This window comes from Hyperolius riggenbachi, chromosome 9, assembly GCF_040937935.1.
Source record: "Hyperolius riggenbachi isolate aHypRig1 chromosome 9, aHypRig1.pri, whole genome shotgun sequence".
NCBI classification, from domain to species: Eukaryota; Metazoa; Chordata; class Amphibia; order Anura; family Hyperoliidae; genus Hyperolius; species Hyperolius riggenbachi.
Genome location: NC_090654.1, coordinates 239515549 through 239537134, shown reverse-complemented (window position 1 = coordinate 239537134; position 21586 = coordinate 239515549). Strand labels below are relative to the sequence as shown.

Here is a 21586-nt window from a genome sequence, read left to right as displayed (position 1 = left end):
TGGAGATCAGGTACTCTGACATATGCTTGTGATCCAGACAGTGCTGCAGCCAAAGAGATTAAGAGGATTACCAGGCACCTGGTATTGCTTAAAAAGAAATGAATATGGCAGTCAACATATCCCTCTCAGTTCAGGTGTACTTTAAAAAAACGGACCTTTGGTGCCAGAAAATAGAGAAAACAAATAGCGCTTTTCTCCTGGTGGACTCAAAAGCGCCAGAGCTGCAACCACTAGGGCGCACTCTTAAGCATTAGCAGTGTTAGAGTCTTGTCCAAGGTCTCCTCACTGAAAAGGTGCTGGATTACTAAACAGGAGTCAAGATTCGAACCCTGGTCAGAGGCAGAGCCCTTAACCAGTACACTATCCAGCCACAGCAAATACAGGTTTTGTTGTTTAGCCACGCCCCTACCTGAAAAATTGCCACCACAGTTTTTTGCTATTGCAAACAGACTGTGCCATAGGAGGGTGGGAGGTGGCTATTAGATCATCCCAGGTATACATGGTTCAGATAGTTCCCCGGTTTTCCAAATCTTTTGCATTCCTGCCCTTGGACTTCGTTCGCAGTATTCAACATGCTCCCTTCGTGTACAAGTACTCCCGCACTGCGCAGGTGCACAGACTGCACGCACAGTAGCATGGAGCAGGTCGTGCATATTTTTCTCTGTGCCGGAGCAGCTCCGTGCCACTGTGCAGGCGCGGCTGTCTGTGTGCCTGCGCAGCGAGGCCCTGCTCATTCACAGAAAGGAGCGTGAATGTGAAGAAAAGCAGAGTTGCGGCCGGCATCCAGGAAACCTCCCCCTACTGACACAAGTATAAAACTTTATTTTTTAAAAAACAATCATGTTTACTTCAAAGTTCAGAAAGGCTTTAGAACAATGCCAACTGCACACGCTGCTGTGAAGAAATATTCCTCACCAGAGGACCCTCGAAGGAAGTCCTGTGACCAGATGAACAGCCATTGGAAACACTGAGGAGACCATTTCCAGAAGAAGAGTTGGGCCCCATTTGTGAGAATGAATATGAGAACCACATTTATAGTTTGCATAACTATGCCATGCGTAGTGCACACCTTAGTTCAGCTATAGAAAGTGGCAAAGAAAAACTATACTCCAGGATCAAATGATGCACAGCCCATTGGTGGCAGATTTACTACAGCAATACTCACATTGGTAGAGGCCAACATCCTAAAGGAATTATCAGGCAAACAAAAAAATAAGCTTTACTTAAAGACACTGAAGCGAAAAAAAAATTAATATATTATGATTTGTATGCGTAGTACAGCTAAGAAATAAAACATTAAGATCAGATACATCAGTCTAATTGTTTCCAGTACAGGAAGAGTTGAGAAACTCCAGTTGTTATCTCTATGCAAACAAGCCATTAAGCTCTCCGACTAAGTTAGTCGTGGAGAGGGCTGTTATCTGACTTATGCAATGTTAGAAAAAAACACTATATACCTGAAAATAAAAGTATGAGAATATTTTCTTTGCTGCTAATCTTCTAGTAATTATTCATAGTACACAACCAATTCATTATATCATATATTTTTTTTCGCTTCAGTGTCTCTTTAACTGGGGCTTCCTCCGGCCCCTGGCAGCCAATATGTCACGGTGGCTCCCAGTTCTCTCCGGTGTAGATGCCAACCTCATCAGGTCGGCATCTACTGAGCCTGCACGAGCACGCTGTCAATCACTCGCACGCACGTGGTCTGGAATGTTCTGCGCAGTTGTGACACAGTTATGTTCTCTGCTGCAGGACATGCCTCTTTGTCCCCCCAAATTATTGACAATGATTATCGCCATTCCAGAAGGTAATCGGAGGAAAGTAGTTCCCTGCTCAAAATGCCCACTAGCGGTGGTTCTTGCAGGCTTTCCAAAGCTGCCATTGGGCAGCTCCGTCTCTTAATGGCCACGCCCCCTGCCACTCCCCCGCTTCTCTGTGAGAGTAGCTTCTTCCAGAGTCATGACCCCAGGGGGTCACAAAAGTGAAACTGGAAGATTGCAGGCGAACGGAGTGGGGAGAGCGGCAAAGATGGTGGCTACCTGAACCGCCCAGCCGATCTTTTTCTGATTTTCAGCCCCGCCTCGGGTCCTCTTTAAATTACTGTCATTTAATATTGAATACGTTTCATGGTATGTATATAGAGTGGGGTATAGTACTGTGTTAGCTAGGCCCTATTTTTAACATCGATTTAACCAGAGAGCCCACGTATCCAGTATGACCCCCGACAGTGCTGGATAACCAAGACTCTACTGTACATCTATATAAGTGAGTTTTATATGCAAACAGGGCATTCTCTGTCCACTGCAGACAATTGCCGCAACGTTCTCTACTCTCAACTGAAGCAAAATTAAACGCCAGCTGGCTTGGAACGAACTTTTAATTCCCAACTCAATCTTGATAAACAAGCTTTTTCTAGATAACTCCTGACAAAAGAAAGCAGAGCAGCGTCAGAGAAGGAAAAAAAAAAAAAAAAGTCTAGTTATAAACTTCAAAACCACCTGACAAGGCTGCCAAGGGACAAGTGCCAAGCCAACATCATCAAGGCTTTCTCCTGCCCGCTGCCACACATTATCGGGAGGATCTAGGTTTGGCATCTGTGCAGTGTTGCAGTACAGAGCTGATCAGAAGCGTTCAGAGCACTTGTCTTACTAACAGCCTGACAAGTTTAGATCTACATCAACAACACAAGTCGTGGGTTCCCACATAGCAGGAGATCTTTCCCAACTTAATTATGCACTATGCAAGCATTGCCGATTACTGCAAATACTGCCAAGTCACTCTAAAGGGGCCCATACACCTAACGATTTTAATGCCAATGTACAGCAGATTCGATCACTGATAACGCTGACAGAACGATCGATTTCCATCCAAAATCAATCGTTCCTGTGGATTCGTCAGTGCAGAAGATTTTGCTTGATCGCCGGCAGGTCGGGAGTGCGTCGATAGCAGCGTTCGAATGCCCGACACTATCGGCAATAAATTACCTTCTCCGGCCGGCGTGACTCCCCCGTTCTCCGCTGTCTTCTTCTCCGGGTCCGGCATGCTTCACTGAACTTCCTGTCCCTGCAGGAAGTTTAAACAGTAGAGCGCCCTCTGCTGTTTAAACTTCCCCTGGAAGGAAGTTCAGTGAAGCCAGCCAGACCCGGAGACCAGCGTGGAGAAGAAGACAGCGGAGACCGGGGGAGTTGCGCCGGCTGGAGCAGGTAATGTATGTAGGAGGGGGCGGCGGCAGCTTCACAGATTGTGATCGGTTTCATGCTGAAATCAATTCACAATCTGTTTGCAGTAAAGGCAGCCATACGACCCCACTCTGATCAGATTCGATCAGAGAGGGATCTATCTGTTGGTCGATCTGATGGAAAATCGACCAGTGTATGGCCACCTTTATTGTTTACATTAGACTAATGGTGGCCATACATGGTACAATTTTTTCATCCAATCTTACCATTTCTATGTAGTATAAGGGTAAATTAAGTGAATATACTGAAAGGATAATTTAGGTAGTTCCCTTATACTACATAGAATTGGTAAGATTGGGTGAAAAAAAATTGTACCATGTATGGCCACCATAAGAACTACACTACTAGCCTATACTCCCTATCTAGTAAATTAGTAAAGTAAATTAGAAGACGGAATACAGAGTAATGTTGCCACCTTTGCAGAGGATTCAAAATTATGCAGAATTATCACTAAGCAGTATAGGGACATGTTACAACAGGATCCAGACATGACCATATGGGCAGACAGATGGCAGATACTGGTAATATTTAATATAGATAAATGTAAGGTCATGCACCTTGGACATGCCAATTGTAGAGCCAGGAGTGCAGAATTGAAATTGTAAAAAAAATGCACCGACTCCGCACTTTAAAGTGAATGGGAACCGCATTTTTTAAAAAAATGAAGCAAATACTTACCTAAGGAGAGGGAAGGCTCTGGGTTGTATAGAGCCTTCCGTCTCCTCTCTCGGTGCTCTCCATCCTGTGCTGCCCCCCCCGCCTCCCCCCCCCCCCCCCCCCCCCCCCCGAAAAGGTATTTGGAAGTCTTCGGGAGCCGTGTCCTCCTGAAGACGTGCGGCTCCATACTGCGTGAGCGTGCAAGAGAGCATGCTTGTGCAGGCACAGTACAGGGCTGCCCTTCTTCAGGAGCACTCGGGCTCCCTGAAGACTTCCGATGCCTCCTTCGGCCGGCTAAAGCAGTATTTGACTAATTTAATCAAATACTGCTACTGGGCGAGCCAGCACTGGAACGGCGGGACCAGGAGAGGAGAGGGAAGGCTCTATAGGAAGTAATTTAAAGTGAATGTTTACCGTTTAAAAAAAAAAAAAAAGTCAGATACTCACCTAAGGAGAGGGAAGGCTCGGTCCTAATGAGCCTTCCCTCTCCTCTCCCGATGCCCGGTCCCGCGCAGGATCCCCCGTGGCAGTATTCGACCAGTTCGGTCAAATACTGCCACTTCCGCAGCCGAAGGGATGTTTCGGAAGCCTTCGGGAGCACTCGGGCTCCCAGAGGACGGGGCCGCTCCTCAGTACGCATGCGTGAGCGCCCTCTATGACGCACTCCCACGTGCGTAGTATGGAGCAGCCCGTCTTCGGAAGCCCGAGTGCTCCCGAAGACCTCCGAAGTCCACTCGGCGGCGGACGCGAATGGGGGAGCGAGCGCAGCACCGAGGGCACCGGGAGAGGAGAGGGAAGGCTCATTAGGACCGAGCCTTCCCTCTCCTTAGGTAAGTATATGACTTTTTTATTTTTTAAACGGTACCCATTGGCTTTAAAAAAAAAAAAATTCTCTTTTCAAATGCCCTTTATCATAACATCAATTCAATGTGTTATTAAAGTGTACCAGTAAGAGAAAAAAAAGTGGCATGGGGAGTACTAACCTCAGGAGGGGGGAAGCCTAAAGAGATCCTAAATAGGCTTCCCCTCCACAACAGAGGGGATCCAGCGCTGGCTCCCTGTAAATCTTCTTGTCGGCGTGTGCACCAGCACCGATAGTGTGCGCTCTACTGAGCAGGCGCAAATTACAGCAGAATATTGTTTAGCATGAATGCCCTTCCTAAAACGCCACATCCCCGCGGCTGAACTCGCAATTATAACCCCTGAAATCCTGGGGCAAAAATCCACAACTTTCAAAGCCGTGGATTTTGCTGCCTGGGGGAAGCAGAGCTTTGGGCTGTAGCTGTGCCTCCATTCACATCAATCTGTGCTGACCGCTGCCTCTCCCCGCCCCTCTCAGTGAAAGAAGACTGAGAGGGGCGTGGAGAGGCAGCGATCAGCACAGATTGACGGGGTAGAGGCAGAGCTGCTGCCCAAATCTCTACCTCTACAAGGAAGCGCTGCCCAAAACTCCCCCTGGGGATTTCGGAGGTTTTAATTGCGAGTACAGCCGCGGGGCTGCAGCGTTTTAGGAAGGGCATTCATGCTAAACAATATTCTGCAGTAAAATCTGCGTTTTTTGGAGGCTTTAGTGTCTCTTTAAAGTATCAGATGCGAATCTGCCCCACGCATGCTATCTAAATGCCCCTCTGGCAGCCTCTTCCTGGTTGCCGGAGTCTGGCCAGCTGCGCACGTCCTACAGCGTACACCCAAGGCCCGGGAGTGCTCTGCGCATGTGTATGACGTCATGCATATGACAAAGTGACTTCATACATATACGCAGATCACTCCCGGCCACAGGAGCGGCTGTAGGATGCACGCAGCCCAGCCAGTGCAGTAGTGCCCGACTCCTGCGACCCGGATGAGGCTGCCGGAGGGGCATTTAGGTAGAATGCGGGGGCAGAGAGGAGAACAGCGTGAGCGGTAGGCATCAGGACAGGTGACAGCATAGGCCATCTCCCCGCCCCCCCCCCCTCCCCCCGTGTTTCTCTAGGCTGATTTGCATCTGGTATCCTTTAAGTTTCACAGTAGTACTATACTCTACACATAGCACTCCCTGCAAAGCTGTTGTGGATCCACTGAGAATCTTGTGCAAACTGAGCGCAAAGGTGTTGTCTATCACCCATAAGCCTGATTCAGATCATGCGTGATGAATGTGTATTAAAGGAAAAATCTCCTTTTCCTGCAGAGTACCTGCACATCACTCTTACATGTACCCAAAGTTAGCGTGCCTGATGGGTATTTGTTCCTGTTTCCACCCTCTGGATGTACTCTTACCAAAGACTACTTTTTATTTCTGTGTAACATGTAGCTACTCTACATCTATAATCATTCATCGACGCACCAAAACTTGCCAAAGGCATCGACAGAAGGAGATGTAAGCAGAGGAGGGGAGAAATGTGTTAATTATTACCACTATTCAAAGCATATATACAAGTGATCATTAACAGCATACCAGCATTGAAGAGCTAATACTGTGGTTGAGGTAGGTCCCTAGTGGGCCCCCCTAGTCCAAGTGCCTCAGTGCAGTCGCAACCTCTGCATCCCTTATTGCTAAACCACTGGAATTATACTAACGCTTAAAGAGAATCTGTACTCTAATATTCTTACAATAAAAAGCATACCATTCTATTCATTATTTTCTACTGTGCCCCTCTGTGCTGTTTCTGCCACTCTCTGCTGCAATCCTGGCTTGTAATTAACAGTTTTAGGCAGTGTTTACAAACAAAACTAACCAGCTTCTAATAGGCTCAGCTAAGCATAGTGTGTGAGTCATTCAGGGCTCGTTTCCACTATCGCGAATCTGCATGCGTCCAACGCATGCAGATCCGCACATGTAATACAAGTGGATGGGCCTGTTTCCACTGTAGCGTTGTTGAGGTGCGTTTTTTTCAGCGTGAAAAAAACACACAAAAGAGACAACGATTTCGCCTGCGTCGGGAATCCGTGCGAATCGCCGCTAATGTATTTAATAGTAAAAACGCATGCATTTGTTACATGCGTTTTTTACCCGCGATTTCGCGTGCGATTTCGCACCTTTTTCAATTTTATTTAGCCCTGGCAGTGTCATGGTTAATTTCGCATGGCACCCTGCCATGCGAAATCGCAGGTAAAAACGCATGTGGAAACGCATCCGCATGCGTTTTTACAAGCGTCGGAATGCGGCCGAAATCGCGTCGCAACAGTGGGAACGAGCCCTCAGAGTATGCAGGGGGCCTGCAGAGGGTGTGTATCGCTTCTACCAATCACAAGCAGCCCTGCACATTCCACACAATCAAGCTTTAGCCCGACAAACAGGACAGAGGAAAGATACATTGATTTATTACAGAGACAGTGCAGTTAGGAAAGACTGCAGTAAGCCAGAGCAGATTAGAACAGGCATAGGAACTTATAGGATAGAAGAACTAAGGCTGAAAAATTTGTTACAGAGTCTCTTTAAGTTAGAAGATTCACTGGAAGCCCGTATCAGCTGGGTTCCAGTTCATAGCTTTGCCCCTTGCAGAAAATGGCCCTGGCCTTTTTGATATCAGATATAGGCAAAGGCCTTTTTCTGCAAGGTTGCAGGGTTACACACTGGATCCCGGCTGACATAGGGCTCCGGTATATCGGATTATACAGATAACATGCTGGGGCATTCACGTTCACAATGACAGGACGGGATGGCAGAGAGGGTAGAGTGTCAGCTTTCAGGCCAGGAGCTTTGTTTTGTTCCCAAAAGCAGATGGCATCGTAATATTAAATGCTTTTTCAGTGAAATGCTTTTTATGTTACATATTTTCAATCGACAAGATTGTTATATGCAAATTAGAGAAGTTTGTGGAATCAAAAACTGAGGAGTCGGATGATCCTTGTATCGGCTCCACAGCCCTGGGTAAAGCACAATGTAAAATGGCATACAGGTGGCAACATCAGACTTGGCAATACTGGTAGATAAGTTAAACAACCGTATTCAATGCCAAACATTTTCTTGTTCACCTATTACATAAAGTAGCCCAGCATTTCTTTGGGTACAATCAGGAAAAGCTGTAGTGTGTCTTTGAAGACTTGAAAGATGACTGAAGGGATATGGAGGATTCCAGATTTACGCTCTGCGACCGCGCTCCCCTCTTGTCATAATGTGTGCACTGCTGATGCATTCCCTGGCGCACACTGCTTGTGACAAGAGGGGAGAGCAGTTGCAGAGCCGACCCAGTGTACGTAGTCAGGGTCAAAGGGCACAACACCTCCCCATACACTGAAAGCGTCCCATTTAGCTAGAGCTTATTTTCGTGTGAGGACTTGTAATTCCATCCTGGCATTTTCACTAAATAGATTTCAGTCTAGCACAGTGGTTCCCAACCCATGTGCCGCGACACATACATGTGTCGCGGCAGCTTCGGGTATGTGTCGTGGCTCTCTCGGAGGGGAGCAGCGCAGCGGAGGTAAAGCTGTGGGCAGCGGCGGAGAAGGGGGCCATCCCCCCCCCCCCCCCCCTTCTCTCACCTTAGGGTGCTCTGCCTCCCTCGCTCTCCCCTCCGATCTGTGTGTGCGGCGGCGTTTGGCAGCGGGCGGGACTTACCTTCCGTGTCGCTCCATGCGCCGGCCGGAAGTTCTGGTGCCGCAGCCGCTGCTCTGGTCTGGATCAGGCCAGAGTAGTGGCAAATCATCCCGCGCAGGCGACGAGACCAGACGGAGGAAACGGAAGGTAAGTTCCGCCCCTCTGCCAGCCACCGCACTTCATTCCGGAGGAGAGAGCGAGGGAGGGAGAGCACCCTGAGGTGCCGCTCTCCTTCCCTCGCTCTCTCCTCCTGGGGGGGGGGGGGGGGGGAGGGGGGCACCTGGCTACAATATACTGGGTACATATATCCCTGGCTACATATACTGGGCACATATACCTCTGGCTACATATACTGGGGACATATACACCTGCCTACATATACTGGGGACATATACCCCTGCCTACATATACTGGGGACATATACCCCTGCCTACATGTACTGGGGACATTATACCCCCTGGCTACATATACCGGGGACATATACACCTGCCTACATATACTGGGCACATATATCCGTGGCTACATATACTTGGCACATATACCTCTGGCTACATATACTGGGCACATATACCTCTGGCTACATATACTGGGCACATATACCTCTGGCTACATATACTGGGCACATATACCTCTGGCTACATATACTGGGCACATATACCTCTGGCTACATATACTGGGCACATATACCTCTGGCTACATATACTGGGGACATATACCCCTGGCTACATATACTGGGCATATATACCTCTGGCTACATATACTGGGCACATATACCCCTGGCTACATATACTGGGCACATATACCTCTGGCTACATATACACCTGCCTACATATACTGGGCACATATACCCCTGGCTACATATACTGGGCACATACCCCTGGCTACATATACTGGGCACATATATCCCTGGCTACATATACTGGGGACAACTGGCTGTTTGTCATTATGTGCATTTACTGGTGAAAAGCTGTCTCTTATGTGCATTTACTGGTGAAAAGAGGTCTCTTATGTGCATTTACTGGTGAAAAGCTGTCTCTTATGTGCATTTACTGGTGAAAAGCTGTCTCTTATGTGCATTTACTGGTGAAAAGCTGTCTCTTATGTGCATTTACTGGTGAAAAGCTGTCTCTTATGTGCATTTACTGGTGAAAAGCTGTCTCTTATGTGCATTTACTGGTGAAAAGCTGTCTCTTATGTGCATTTACTGGTGAAAAGCTGTCTCTTCTGTGTATTTACTGGGGAAACGCTGTCTCTTCTGTGCATTTACTGGGGAAACGCTGTCTCTCATTACGTGCATTTACTGGTGAAAGGCTGTCTGTCATTACCTGCATTTACTGGTGAAACGCTGTCTCTTATGTGCATTTAGTGGGGAAACGCTTTCTCTCATTACATGCATTTAGTCTACGTGTCACGGAGATCTGAACGTTTGGTTTGATGTGTCACGACTCCAAAAAGGTTGGGAACCACTGGTCTAGCATTTTATACAATAAGTGTTCTTATAGCCCACATAGCAAAACAACCAGCCTATGGACCAGAGCAACGTTGTATACCTTTTAAAGATATTAAAAGGTTGAGTAGTGTACGGCTCTCCTAATGGGCTGGGAAAGAAAAGGAAAATTTAGTGTTACTGGCAAAGTCACAACATGTTTTGCAGGACTTAGCACACTTTTGTCGCTACAGAGCTGTTTGGCTGAACTCAGCAGGTAGGAGCGTCTCTGTACCTTGTACCTGCTAAGGTCAGCTAACTGGTAACTATTCCTGAAGAAGTGAGGCTAGTCCAGCGAAATGCATTGTGAGTGTGCAAATAAAGTTTGCTACTTAACCTTTTCCAGCTAATCTCATTACAGGAAGTAAGTACACTACTCAACTTACTTTTCAATTCTTTCAACTATTTTAACCATCCTTGGTACTACATAACCATAAATGTATTTATATCATCAGGTCACTACTTCTATCACACTGTTTACTCTTCACACCCTTAAAGTAAGTAAAGATACTTACCTAAGGAGAGGGAAGGCTCTGGGTCCTATAGAGTTCCTCCTACAGTCTTCACGCTCCACCTCTGTGTCCCCCGTTAGCAGTGTTCAACCAATGGGTCGGAGACTGCTCTCTCCTGCTGCGGGAGGCTTCGGCTGTCTTCGGGTGCTCCCGAAGATGATGCGCTCCATACTGCGAATGCGCGAGCAAGCATTCTCGCACACTCATGCATGGAGCAGCCTGTCTTCAGGATCACCTGGCTCCGAAAACTGCTGAAGCCTCGCACAGCGGAAGAGATAGCAGTCTCCGACCCATCGGTTGGAGACTGCTAACGGGAGACACGGAGGAGGACCGTAGGTGGAACGGGAAGGCTCTATAGGACCCAGAGCCTTCCCTCTGTTTTTTTTTTTTTTTATTACACTTCAGACTCCCTTTAAATGTAAAGGTGAAAGAAAATTGGGTTTACAGCTAAGAAGTGAAAAATTGGGAGGAGAGACAGAAGACATGCATGCGTTTATGTTCTCCGATCAAATATCCCACCCTATTACTGGACATCCTTGAGACACCGAGCTCACAAAAAGCCCCAGTACCACCTGCTTATATGTGTGTCTTCATTGACTAGTGCAGACCACACAGACATTTTCACTATTACTAATTAAATCATAAACAGCAATGAAATCCAGGGCTGTGGAGTCGGTACAAAAATCCACCGACTCCGACTCCTCAGTTTAGGATTCCACCGACTCTGACTCCTCTAATTTGCATATTACAATCTTGTTGATTAAAAGTATGTAACATGAAATTCGTCTCTTAACTGCCAACACTTAGGAATTTTAAAATACAACTGAAGTGAGAAGGATATGGAGACTGCCATATTTATTCCCTTTAGTCATAGACTAAAACTAGTCCTTGGTAAGAGTACTTGTAAAAGGTACAGGCCGGAAAAAAGAACATCTATCAGGCCCTAGGCAATGTAACTGTGGGTACATGTAAGAGTGATGAGCAGGTACTCTGCAGGGGAATGAGGAGATTCTTCCTGTATTACACATTCTTCATGCACAATCTGAACCAAGTTTATGGGTGATAGACAACACCTATGTGTTTAATGTGCACAACATTCTAAGTGGATTCCCTGCAGCTCTGTGGAGAGTGCATATGTAGAGTATAGTACTACTGTGTAACAAAGTAAACCTGAGACAGATGAAATTAAAGTTGTATACATACCTGGGGCTTCCTCCAGCCCCCTTCAGGCTAATCAGTCCCTCGCTGTCCTCCTTCGCCACCTGGATCTTCTGCTATGAGTCCAGGTACTTGAGCCAGTCTGGCATAGTGCGCATGCACACACACTCTGCCGCTGGGAGCGTACTACACCTGCGCAGCACTGTTGCGCAGGTGCAGAACGCTCCTGGCTGTGGAAGCGGCAAGCGGCCGGACTGCGCTGACTGGCTGAATTACCAGGACCCATAGCAAAAGATCCAGGTGGCGGAGGAGGACAGCGAGGGACTGATTGGCCTGAAGGGGGCTGGAGGAAGCCCCAGGTATGTATAAAACTTTTCTTTTCATCAGTCTCAGGTACCCTTTAATTCGTAGTCACCAAACCAAGATTTAACAACATATCAAATTATTTGATTTCATGAGGAGTCCTGGGGCACCCCATAGATACATTTGCATAAATCAGAATCAATGCAGAATTATTTCCATCTCATTGACCATCTCTATTAGTGACACGGCTACACATCAGGCTTTATACTTACAGCATAGATTTTATTTTGTATATATAAGAAATTCCTATGTACACATCATATATACAGTCACAATCAGATGTGTATATCTGACTTTAAAAATACGGGGACTGCTTTATTGAAGCAGCACAAGTAACTAATTTTGATTGGTTTATTTCATTTTTGTGGACTAAGCACAGCTATTACTGTATGTATAAATTATTTATGATGACTATTATCTGAGAAATAGAACATTTTATCATATTTTCTATTTTAATTACAGTTTAAGTTCATTGGGAGTCGGTGCATTTTTTACCGACTCCAGGCACCCAAAATTGCCCCTACTCCGACTCCACGACTCCGACTCCACAGCCCTGATGAAATCTGAAAAACACTTTATTTGTAGAGTGTAGTTAACTGCAGCAATAAAAACAGGAGAAAGAAAAAGAAAATCATCATCTCAAAAAGAAAAATTCCTGGACTCGCTCAAGCAGATACCACCATTTACTTGCATTGTGTAGATCTGCCTGCTGACAATCAAGGCTCTAACCCACATGGGACCCAAGTACATAGCGGATCTATTGGAACTAGACGCCCCTCCACGCTCCCTCTGCTCTGCAAATAAGATGAATTTGGTTATTCCCAGGATCCACTTAAAAACATTTGGTGCACTGGCCTTTTCCCATGCAGCCCCAAATCTATGGAACTCACTCCTACAAATCAGTGAAAGCGGCCCTATCTCTGGACAGCTTTAACTACTTAAAGACGTTGCTAATTGAAATCTACGCCCTGTTGATGCTGATGTGGCAGCCAGGGCGTACATTTCAACTCACCGCTGCACGTTCCTGACACTCTCATTACTATCTCCCTGCCGCAGCTCACTTGTCCTGCCATCATAGGGACTGTGAGCAGGTCAGGAGCCGCTTTTATTGGCTCCTGACCCTGTCTATCAACGTAAGCAACTCCCATTGGCTTATGTTGATAAACAGGGTCAGGAGCCAATGAATGCGGCTCCTGACCAGCCCGTAGGACTCTGCCATAATAGAGACGGCAGAGTGGGTGGCCTGAGGTTCCCGCAGTGCGGCGTGGACTACGAGTATGTGCAGCTATTCGTCGGTGTTCTGCCATTTCTGGTACCGGTGGTCTCTGGTCCTTAAGAGGGCAGAGACTGCTAGTAATTAAATGGTTAAGTAAATAATTAAAAAACCCACCTCTTTTCCTGCGCTTTTGAGACTGCAGAATGCAGGATCACAGCACCTTGCATCCCCAGAGAGAAGAGCGCTATAAAAATACTATTACATCTAGTTCCACAAAAGGCTCTCTAGAACCAAGTGTCCCTATATTCAGCACAGCACCAGCTGCACCATCTGTGTTGGAGAGACAGAGTCAAGTACTCACCAGAGCAGTATAACAGTCTTTCTCCATGTTGCAGTTCACATTAACTACTTTCCCCAATAATTCATCTCCAACGCGTTTTAAGTCATCCTCCTCCTCTTCACTGCTGCTCTCTTCTTTCTCATCTTCTGTCCTGGACGAGAGAAGTTAAACACTCGTTATTCTACAGGTCTGAGGAGAGACACCAACATATGGGTCTGTAAAAAGCACCACTAGAATATTATCAAATGATTATCAAAGGGAGTTCTCTTTGAGATGTAGGGAATCCTGGAATCTGGATATCCCGAATCTTACAGATGAGGATTGGCTGGAGGCGTTGATAGTTACAAAGTTATTTGGGTTGAAAAAAGACATACGTCCATCAAGTTCAACATTGAGTGGCATTGACCGACATTCCGCTGTCCCCTTAATGTCGGTCAATGCCACTCAAAAGTTTACATAACTTCAGATTGTTCACAGAACCCATTATACCCCTAAACGATTATATTGTATGGGTCCGATTTCTACACCTGCTTGTCCCAGATGTGCTAGAGATCACGGGGATCTTATCCATATGTTTTGGAACTGTCCCAAACTCAGGAGATACTGGCATGGTATATTAGATATTATTGATCAAGTGTTTGATATAAAGATTTCACGTATTATTCAGATTTGTGTATTGGGAGTGTTTGAGGATGGGAGTCTGTCAGATAACATTAGAATTGCAATATATTTAGATCTTTGTTTGTGGCCAGGAAATTAATCCTTCAAAATGTGGAAGAGTGTCAACCCTCCTCTTAAAATGTGGATTTTACAACTTAACGCCTCTTTAAAACTTGAGAAAGTTATATATGCACATCGGGGATCCCCTGATAAATTCCAAAAGATTTGGTGCAGATGGCTAGCAGCACAGGATTATGTTGATCCTGACCTTGGAAGAGATCAGATTTTGGTGTATCTGGCAGTTCAAACATTAAGGCTGCTTACACACTAAGACGTTACAGGCGCACGTTAGTGCGCCTGTAACGCTCCCCCAACGCACAGCAATGTAACACAAGTGGGCTGTTCACACAGCCCATGTTGCGTTACATGTAACGCTGCACGTTCTGCCAAAAGTGCAGCATGCTACGGCGTTAGAGCGGCTATAGCCGCGTTAGACTGTTTGCACATGCTCAGTGGGGGGCGGAGAGGAGGCGGGGAGATGCAGCTACAGTAGCCGCGCACATGGCTACTTAATATTCACTGCACTGGCGGCCACTGATTGGCCGGCGGGACCACGTGATGCGGAGTGTCTCGCTCCGCATCACGTGGTCCCGCCGGCCAATCAGCGCCACTCTGGGAGACCTTATACGGATAGAGCCGCCTAACGCGGCTCACTCTACCGTCCTCTCCCGCACCACCATACATCGGCAACCGGTATGGTTTAAAAGGAAACATACATATCTCTCTCAGTCAAGGTTCCCTTTAACCAGCTCTTGACCACCTAACGCCGATGGGAGCATGGCTCTCTGGGACCGCCTAACGCTAATTGTCGGCAAAAAGCTGTGGGCGGGATTAGCAGGGAATGCACGCTCGCACTGTCCCTGCACATCAACAGAGCGGGGATCTGTCATCAGCCTGCCAGCAGAGACCGGAGCTGGCAGGCTGAAATAAAGGAAAAAATTAACGCTTGTACAGCGCTGCGGTCTAGCGTAGCGCTGTACATATGAAAGCGCTGTCACTTAACTGTCCCCTGGAGTGGCTCACAATCTAATCCCTCACATAGGCTGATGCCTATGCATGCATCATGTAGTGTATGGATCGCAGTCAGGCCCAATTTAGTGGGAAGGGAGGGAAGTAAAAAAAATAATATATGTTTTATTTAAAAAAAATAAAAATCTTTTAATAATTACAAAAAAAAAAAATTCACAGCAGCAATCAGAGACCATTTTTAAAAAAATGCTCTATTAGTGGCAAGAAAAGGAGGTAAAATTAATTTGGGTGCCAAGTTGTATGACCAAGCAATAAATCGTTAAAGTGGCGAAGTGCTGAATTCGCCTGGTCACTAGGGGGGTATAAACCACAGGTCCTCAAAAGGTTAACAATGATAAGCTGATTCTCTCAGGCATCCTTTTGTGGCTTAACATAAGCAATAAGTCTGTTCAGCTGTAATGCAAATGTTTCTCTGACTCATTCAAACAGGTAAGTTGTCCAAAAGTGGAATTCATGGCTATATTAAAAAAAAAAAAAAAAAAAAGATCTATTTCAATTTCCAGCAAGCCATACATTTCCAAACTTGGCTTAAAGTAAATCTGTAATGAAAAAAACTCCCCTGGGGGGTACTCACCTCAGGTGGGGGAAGCCTCCGGATCCTACTGAGGCTTCCCCTGTCCTCCTCGGTCCCACGGCGGCGGCAGCAATGTAAATATTTACCTGTTGGCTCCAGCGCAGGCGCAGAATCCGCTCTTCCCACGCAGATAGGCGAAAATAGCCGATCTCCGTCGGGCCGCTCTACTGCGCAGGCGCAAGTCTCCTGAGCCTGCGCAGTAGAGCGGACCCGACGGAGATCGGCTATTATCGCCTATCTCCGTCAGAAGAGCCGCAACAGTGCCCCCGCAGGAGCCCGAAAAGGTAAATATTGCACAGGCTGTCGGATTTGTCGCCTGTGCGTTCCGGGGGCTGCAGCGAGACCGCTGTGGGACACAGGACGGAGGAAGCCTCGATGGGGTCCAGAGGCTTCCCCCTACTGAGGTGAGTACCCCCCAGGGGAACTTTTATTCAGTACAGGTTTTCTTTAAGTGGATCTGAACTCTTGCACAGGACAGAAGGAAAACCAAGAAATGCACCCTGTACAGTGTTCTCCCCAGGCTCTTTTAGCCGGGTGCTCCACCCGGCTAGATTTGGTGACCACCCGGCTGTCATCGGTTCACCTCCTCACATCCTCCTATGCTGTAAGCAGAGTTGCCCTGCATTTTCATCTCAACCCACCCGGCTACTTTTTCAAGCCACCCGACTACTTTTTCATGCCACCCGGCTGGAAAAAAATTCTGGGGAGAACACTGCTGTATGAATTTAGAGTTTAGACTGTGTTATCCCCCATTATCTGTGACTAATCACAAGTGTAATTTGATCTCTCATGTGTCAGCTGGCTGACTCGGCAAAGCAGCTAACTTTTAAACACGGGATGTTAACTCTATGTCTGCTTTCATGAAAGCAGGAAGTAGACAATGCCGATTTATTGAAGGATATGTATCAGCTGTAACAAGGAAAGGTTTTTCTTTAACCTCCCTGGCGGTATGATAATTTCCAGATTTTAGTGTCTGAAATGAGTGCAATTTTTCACAAGCTTTTAGACCCTAAAAATCAAATCGCTAGAGAGATCTGCAGCAGCCGTGTACATTACACACCTTCCATGGATCCAGGGGGTGTGGGTGGGAATGGGAGAGGACACGACTGGTTCCCTCTCAGAAACTGAACGCAGTATACAAAGTTACAGCACTATCTGCCCAGCCACCATGCTCACAGATGTATCTGCGCTTCCACAGCCTGATTCTAAAAAAGTTAGCTTGCAATGATCTATAATTAGGTGGAATAGAATGGTCCTTGGTAGACAAGGGAGTAATTGCCATGGTAACATTGTAATTAAATACGAGCTGGCAACGTGTAAACAGTGTGGTGAACTGGAATTTCCTCGGTTCTTAAGGGAGGAAAAATAGTTTTATTCTTAGCTGTGCATCAGGGATAATATTACAGCATCATCTTATTCTAAATCTTATGCAGACAAGCACAATCCACAGTGGAAGTGGCAATAAGCACCAGCTCGGCTCAAGAAGCCCGTTCAGCAGATTAGTCTCAGGTCAGCAAACACTTGGCAAAAAAACGATTATTTGTATTATTACTAAAGGGGAACTCCGGGGAAACCATTTGGGAGGAGGGGGCTGGCGTACCTATAATGCTGTGCAATTAAACATACCAATGTGCGTAAACTATCGCGTAAAAACCATAATCACCATATCAAAATTATAAAACCATTTTCAAGAGTAAATCTGCAAGGCTGGCCACACACAGTACAATTTTTCTGTTCAATTTTACCCTAATTTGATTAAAAGGATCGGTTGTGTGAAGATTTTTTTTTTTTTTTTATCGATAAATTCAATCTAAATTGTTGTTTTTCTCAATTAAAAATCAGAAAGGTTGGAAGAATCATCTGCTTTAAATTCCACCAGTGTGGCTTTTTTTCCGCACACCATGTGCGGTTTCCTATTGCCAACACTGAGCTGCTGTCAGCCACAGGGCTGTGGAGTCAGAGCAGTTTTGGGGGACCTGGAGTTGGTGCTTTCAATAAACTAAGGAGTCGGATGATTTTTGAACCAAAATTAGACTAAGGAGTCGGGAGTAATTTTGAGTACCTGGAGTCAGAGTCTGTGGTTTCATAAACTGAGGAGTCGGATGATTTTTGTACCGACTCCACAGCACTGGTAAGCAAAGTGCACCAATACTGCAAAGTCGTTTTCTGCTCACCCAAGTGTGACCACTGCCCAAATCTAGGAATGAGTTCAGTTGTGTAGTATTTGTACTTCTCTCTAAAATGTATGGCTGGTTCGCACGGACAGTGGTGCTTGTCGTTTAAGCACTGTCTATTCAAGTGAATGGGCAGCCATCAACACGCCCGTTTGCTGTGCTTGCAAAGGCTACCTTCAACCGTATCAGTTTTTTCCTAGCATCCAAGATCGGCCAACCACGGTGCTTGTGTCGGAAATGTAACGCAACTGAGCATGCTTGCAGAAAAGCTTATGAGCGAGATGCAGGGTGGCAGGTTCAGACGCCCATCTGCACTGCGATTCTCCACTGGAAAGCATTATGTGCAATTTCACATTGATAAAAACGCATGCAAATCTTGGCATGAGTGACCCTTGCCTTAACATTGGCAGATAAAAGCAGACTTCTGTGAAATAGATGCTGAATTTACTCAGATTTTTATTACATTCTCCTTACATGAGGCAGCACTCAGTTACACCTCAATTCTGGTAGGGTTTTCAAACAAACTACCTCATGTACGGTAATTTACCTCATGAGGCAATGACAGTTTGCATGTTTTACTTCATGCAGTAAATTATGAGGTAATTTGCCTTAATTTTACTGAAAATAGCTATTCACATGGAAATTAGGGGGCGTGTTAGCACATAATTTACTGATCAGTTTAAGACCTGCCTGCACCTGGAGGTAAATTCAATTTGCATGCATTTTGCAGTTTTTTGTGGAGTACCGATTGCTGTTTTACTGGAGTTAATATCCAGGTTGAGTAATAGAGAAGAATAGTAGAAATAAAACTCTAAATATTTACTGGATTTTTTTTTTTAAATAGGGGATGCCTAGGCCTAGGGGATACTTTCCATCAGGGCTGTGGAGTCGGAGTTGGAGTCGAGGAGTCGGAGTAATTTTGGGCACCCGGAGTCGTTGATTTCATAAACTGAGGAGTCGGAGTCGGCTGATTTTTGTACAAAATCCACATCCCTGTTAAGTATTAGACTAAGGAGTCGGAGTTGAGGAGTCGGAGCCATTTTGGGTACCCGGAGTAGGAATTTCATAAACTGAGGAGTCGGAAGATTTTTGTACCAATTCCACAGCCCTGCTTTCCATAGGTTGTTACATAATCAAATACACCTCCCCCTCAACAAAAAAAAAAACATCTTACAAAGACTATCCTCACTTATGGAAGACAATTAAAGACTACTATTTTTTATTTACTGCATGCTTACAGCTGAAATACGGCACGTTTGACCTCACTTTGAGCATTTACCCAAGTTCGTAGATGCAGAAAAATATTTCAGGATTGAAAAAACAAAAAAAAAGGAGGAAGATACCGCATGAGATATTTTACCTACACAAAAATAAATATTTACCTCACATAGCCACCAGAATTGAGGCTATTGCTGTATATCTATAGAGGTTGTGAAAGCATAGACAGCAGTATCAGCCCACCTATAAACCACACACATGGCACAATGCTAAAAAGAACGGCGTGACCCACAAGAACAAACAAACATTAGCTGAACTCACACTGGAAGGGATGACCGCCTCCCCCTGTTGGACTTCTTTCCAATGACCGGAGTGCCAAAATGTTCAGGGTTGGTTAGCGGGAGTTGGTCTAGTGTCTATGCAAAAGATAGGCAGAAATGTCAGCAAATACTCCTCCTCTTGTATCAATAGCAGAGAAGAAGATAGTCATGACTTACCTCGCTTTCTGCAAAGTGCCTTTCCCCCTTCAAACACAAAGATGTCCGCCGTAATGTCCTTTCATCGCCATCGTCAAACACTGCAAAATCAGGGGGCAGGTTTACTACCAAAAAAGCTGCAAGGATAACTCTGCACAGTCAGTAAAAACCAGCAAAGGCAGCAATTATATGGGGGGGGGGGGGGGGGCACTGTTCAGACTGATATAATAGCTTAAAGGGATACTGTAGGGGGGTTGGGGGAAAATGAGTTGACGTTACCCGGGGCTTCTAATGGTCCCCCGCAGACATCCTGTGCCCGCGCAGCCACTCACCGATGCTCCGGCCCCGCCTCCGGTTCACTTCTGGAATTTCTGACTTTAAAGTCAGAAAACCACTGCGCCTGCGTTGCCGTGTCCTCGCTCCCGCTGATGGCACCAGGAGCATACTGCGCAGACCAAAGACCATACTGGACTTGTGCAGTACACTCCTGGTGACATCAGCGGGAGCGAGGATGCAGCTGCGCAGGCGCAGTGGTTTTCAGACTTTAAAGTCTGAAATTCCAGAAGTGAACCGGAGGCGGGGCCAGAGCATCGGTGAGTGGCTGCTCCAACACAGGATGTCTGCGGGGGACCATTAGAAGCCCTGGGTAAGTTCAACTCATTTTCCCCCAACCCCCCTACAGTATCCCTTTAATAAAGCTTCATAGCTTTATTAAGTTATTATAAGCCAGCGTACCAGACCAGGATGGCTGAGCAAAGGAGTCGGTACCTTGCTCGTCCATCCTACTCTGACTGGAACACTGCCTCATCCACCAGGCTTTTAGTGTGTAATAATTTTGTTTAGTAAGTACCTTATTTTCTATGTATTTTAAAGAGTAAATAAAGGAAAAAAAATAGTAAAAAAACAAAAACAAACAGTGCTAACTATAAGTTAAACCCACACATTTTATTTGCTTATCTATCCAGGACATAACATTTAGATTATGTTCCTAGCACAATGTATGGTGACAATATTGTATTTGGAAATAAAGGTGTATTTTCTGTCTTCGTTTTCTCATTGTACAATATTTGCAAAAATAATAGTAATATACCCTCATGGCATATATATTTAAAAAGCCAAGTTCCTAAGGTAAAATTATATATGTTTTTTCTTTTATATTCTGTAACTGTTTTTATTTTAGTAGGGAATATGCAAAAATTGAATTGCTTTTGATTAAGTTTATGACTAAAAAGAATACAAAAAAGACATGGGCCTCAACCTTAAAACTCAAACTTTATTCTACTACCTATCACGGTTAAAATGTTACCACATGTCTCTTGTAGTCTTCCTACAACTTTCCCAAGTGTGATCAAATTTTTTAAATTGACTTTTTCTGTTTTTATTGAGTTTGTCCCTACCTATTTTTTATGTGATGTGGTTCCAAGCTTTAAGAAGCTTTGAAATGTATTCTACAACTTGTCACGGTTAAAATGATACCACATGTGCCACATTTATTAAACTGGTAGAGCACTCTCCACAAATACAGTGGAAGTATATATACATGTCGTGTTGTCATGAAGTGGTTACGTTTGTCGCATCATTTTTTGGCAGCTAACAGTTAATCTTGTCATATCTGACAATGTCAGAAACACCTGATCTGCTGCAGGCTTGTTCAGGGTCTATGGCTTTAAAGGGAAGGTTCAGGGAGGGTGGCTAAAAAATAAAAATCAATTTCCACTTACCTGGGGCTTCCTCCAGCCCGTGGCAGGCAGGAGGTGCCCTCGCCGACGCTCCGCAGGCTCCCGGTGGTCTCCGGTGGCCGACCCGACCTGGCCAGGCCGGCTGCCAGGTCGGGCTCTTCTGCGCTCCAAGGCCCGGCACTTCTGCGTCCCACGCCGGCGCGCTGACGTCATCGGACGTCCGCCG

The 21586-nt window shown here is 45.8% G+C and overlaps 1 protein-coding gene across 2 annotated transcripts in view; it reads right to left on the bottom strand.

Annotated features, from left to right (window-relative positions):
- The window catches only part of ARID4A (AT-rich interaction domain 4A), a 147823-nt gene that overhangs the window by 92389 nt on the left and 33848 nt on the right, over positions 1 to 21586 (bottom strand). For both annotated transcript variants that reach the window (XM_068254197.1, XM_068254196.1), the window contains 3 exons: positions 19703 to 19782; positions 19527 to 19621; positions 13512 to 13641 (listed from right to left, as the gene is read on the bottom strand). In XM_068254197.1, the coding sequence (XP_068110298.1) occupies positions 13512 to 13641; positions 19527 to 19621; positions 19703 to 19782 (305 nt within the window). The remainder of the gene's footprint in view (positions 1 to 13511; positions 13642 to 19526; positions 19622 to 19702; positions 19783 to 21586) is intronic.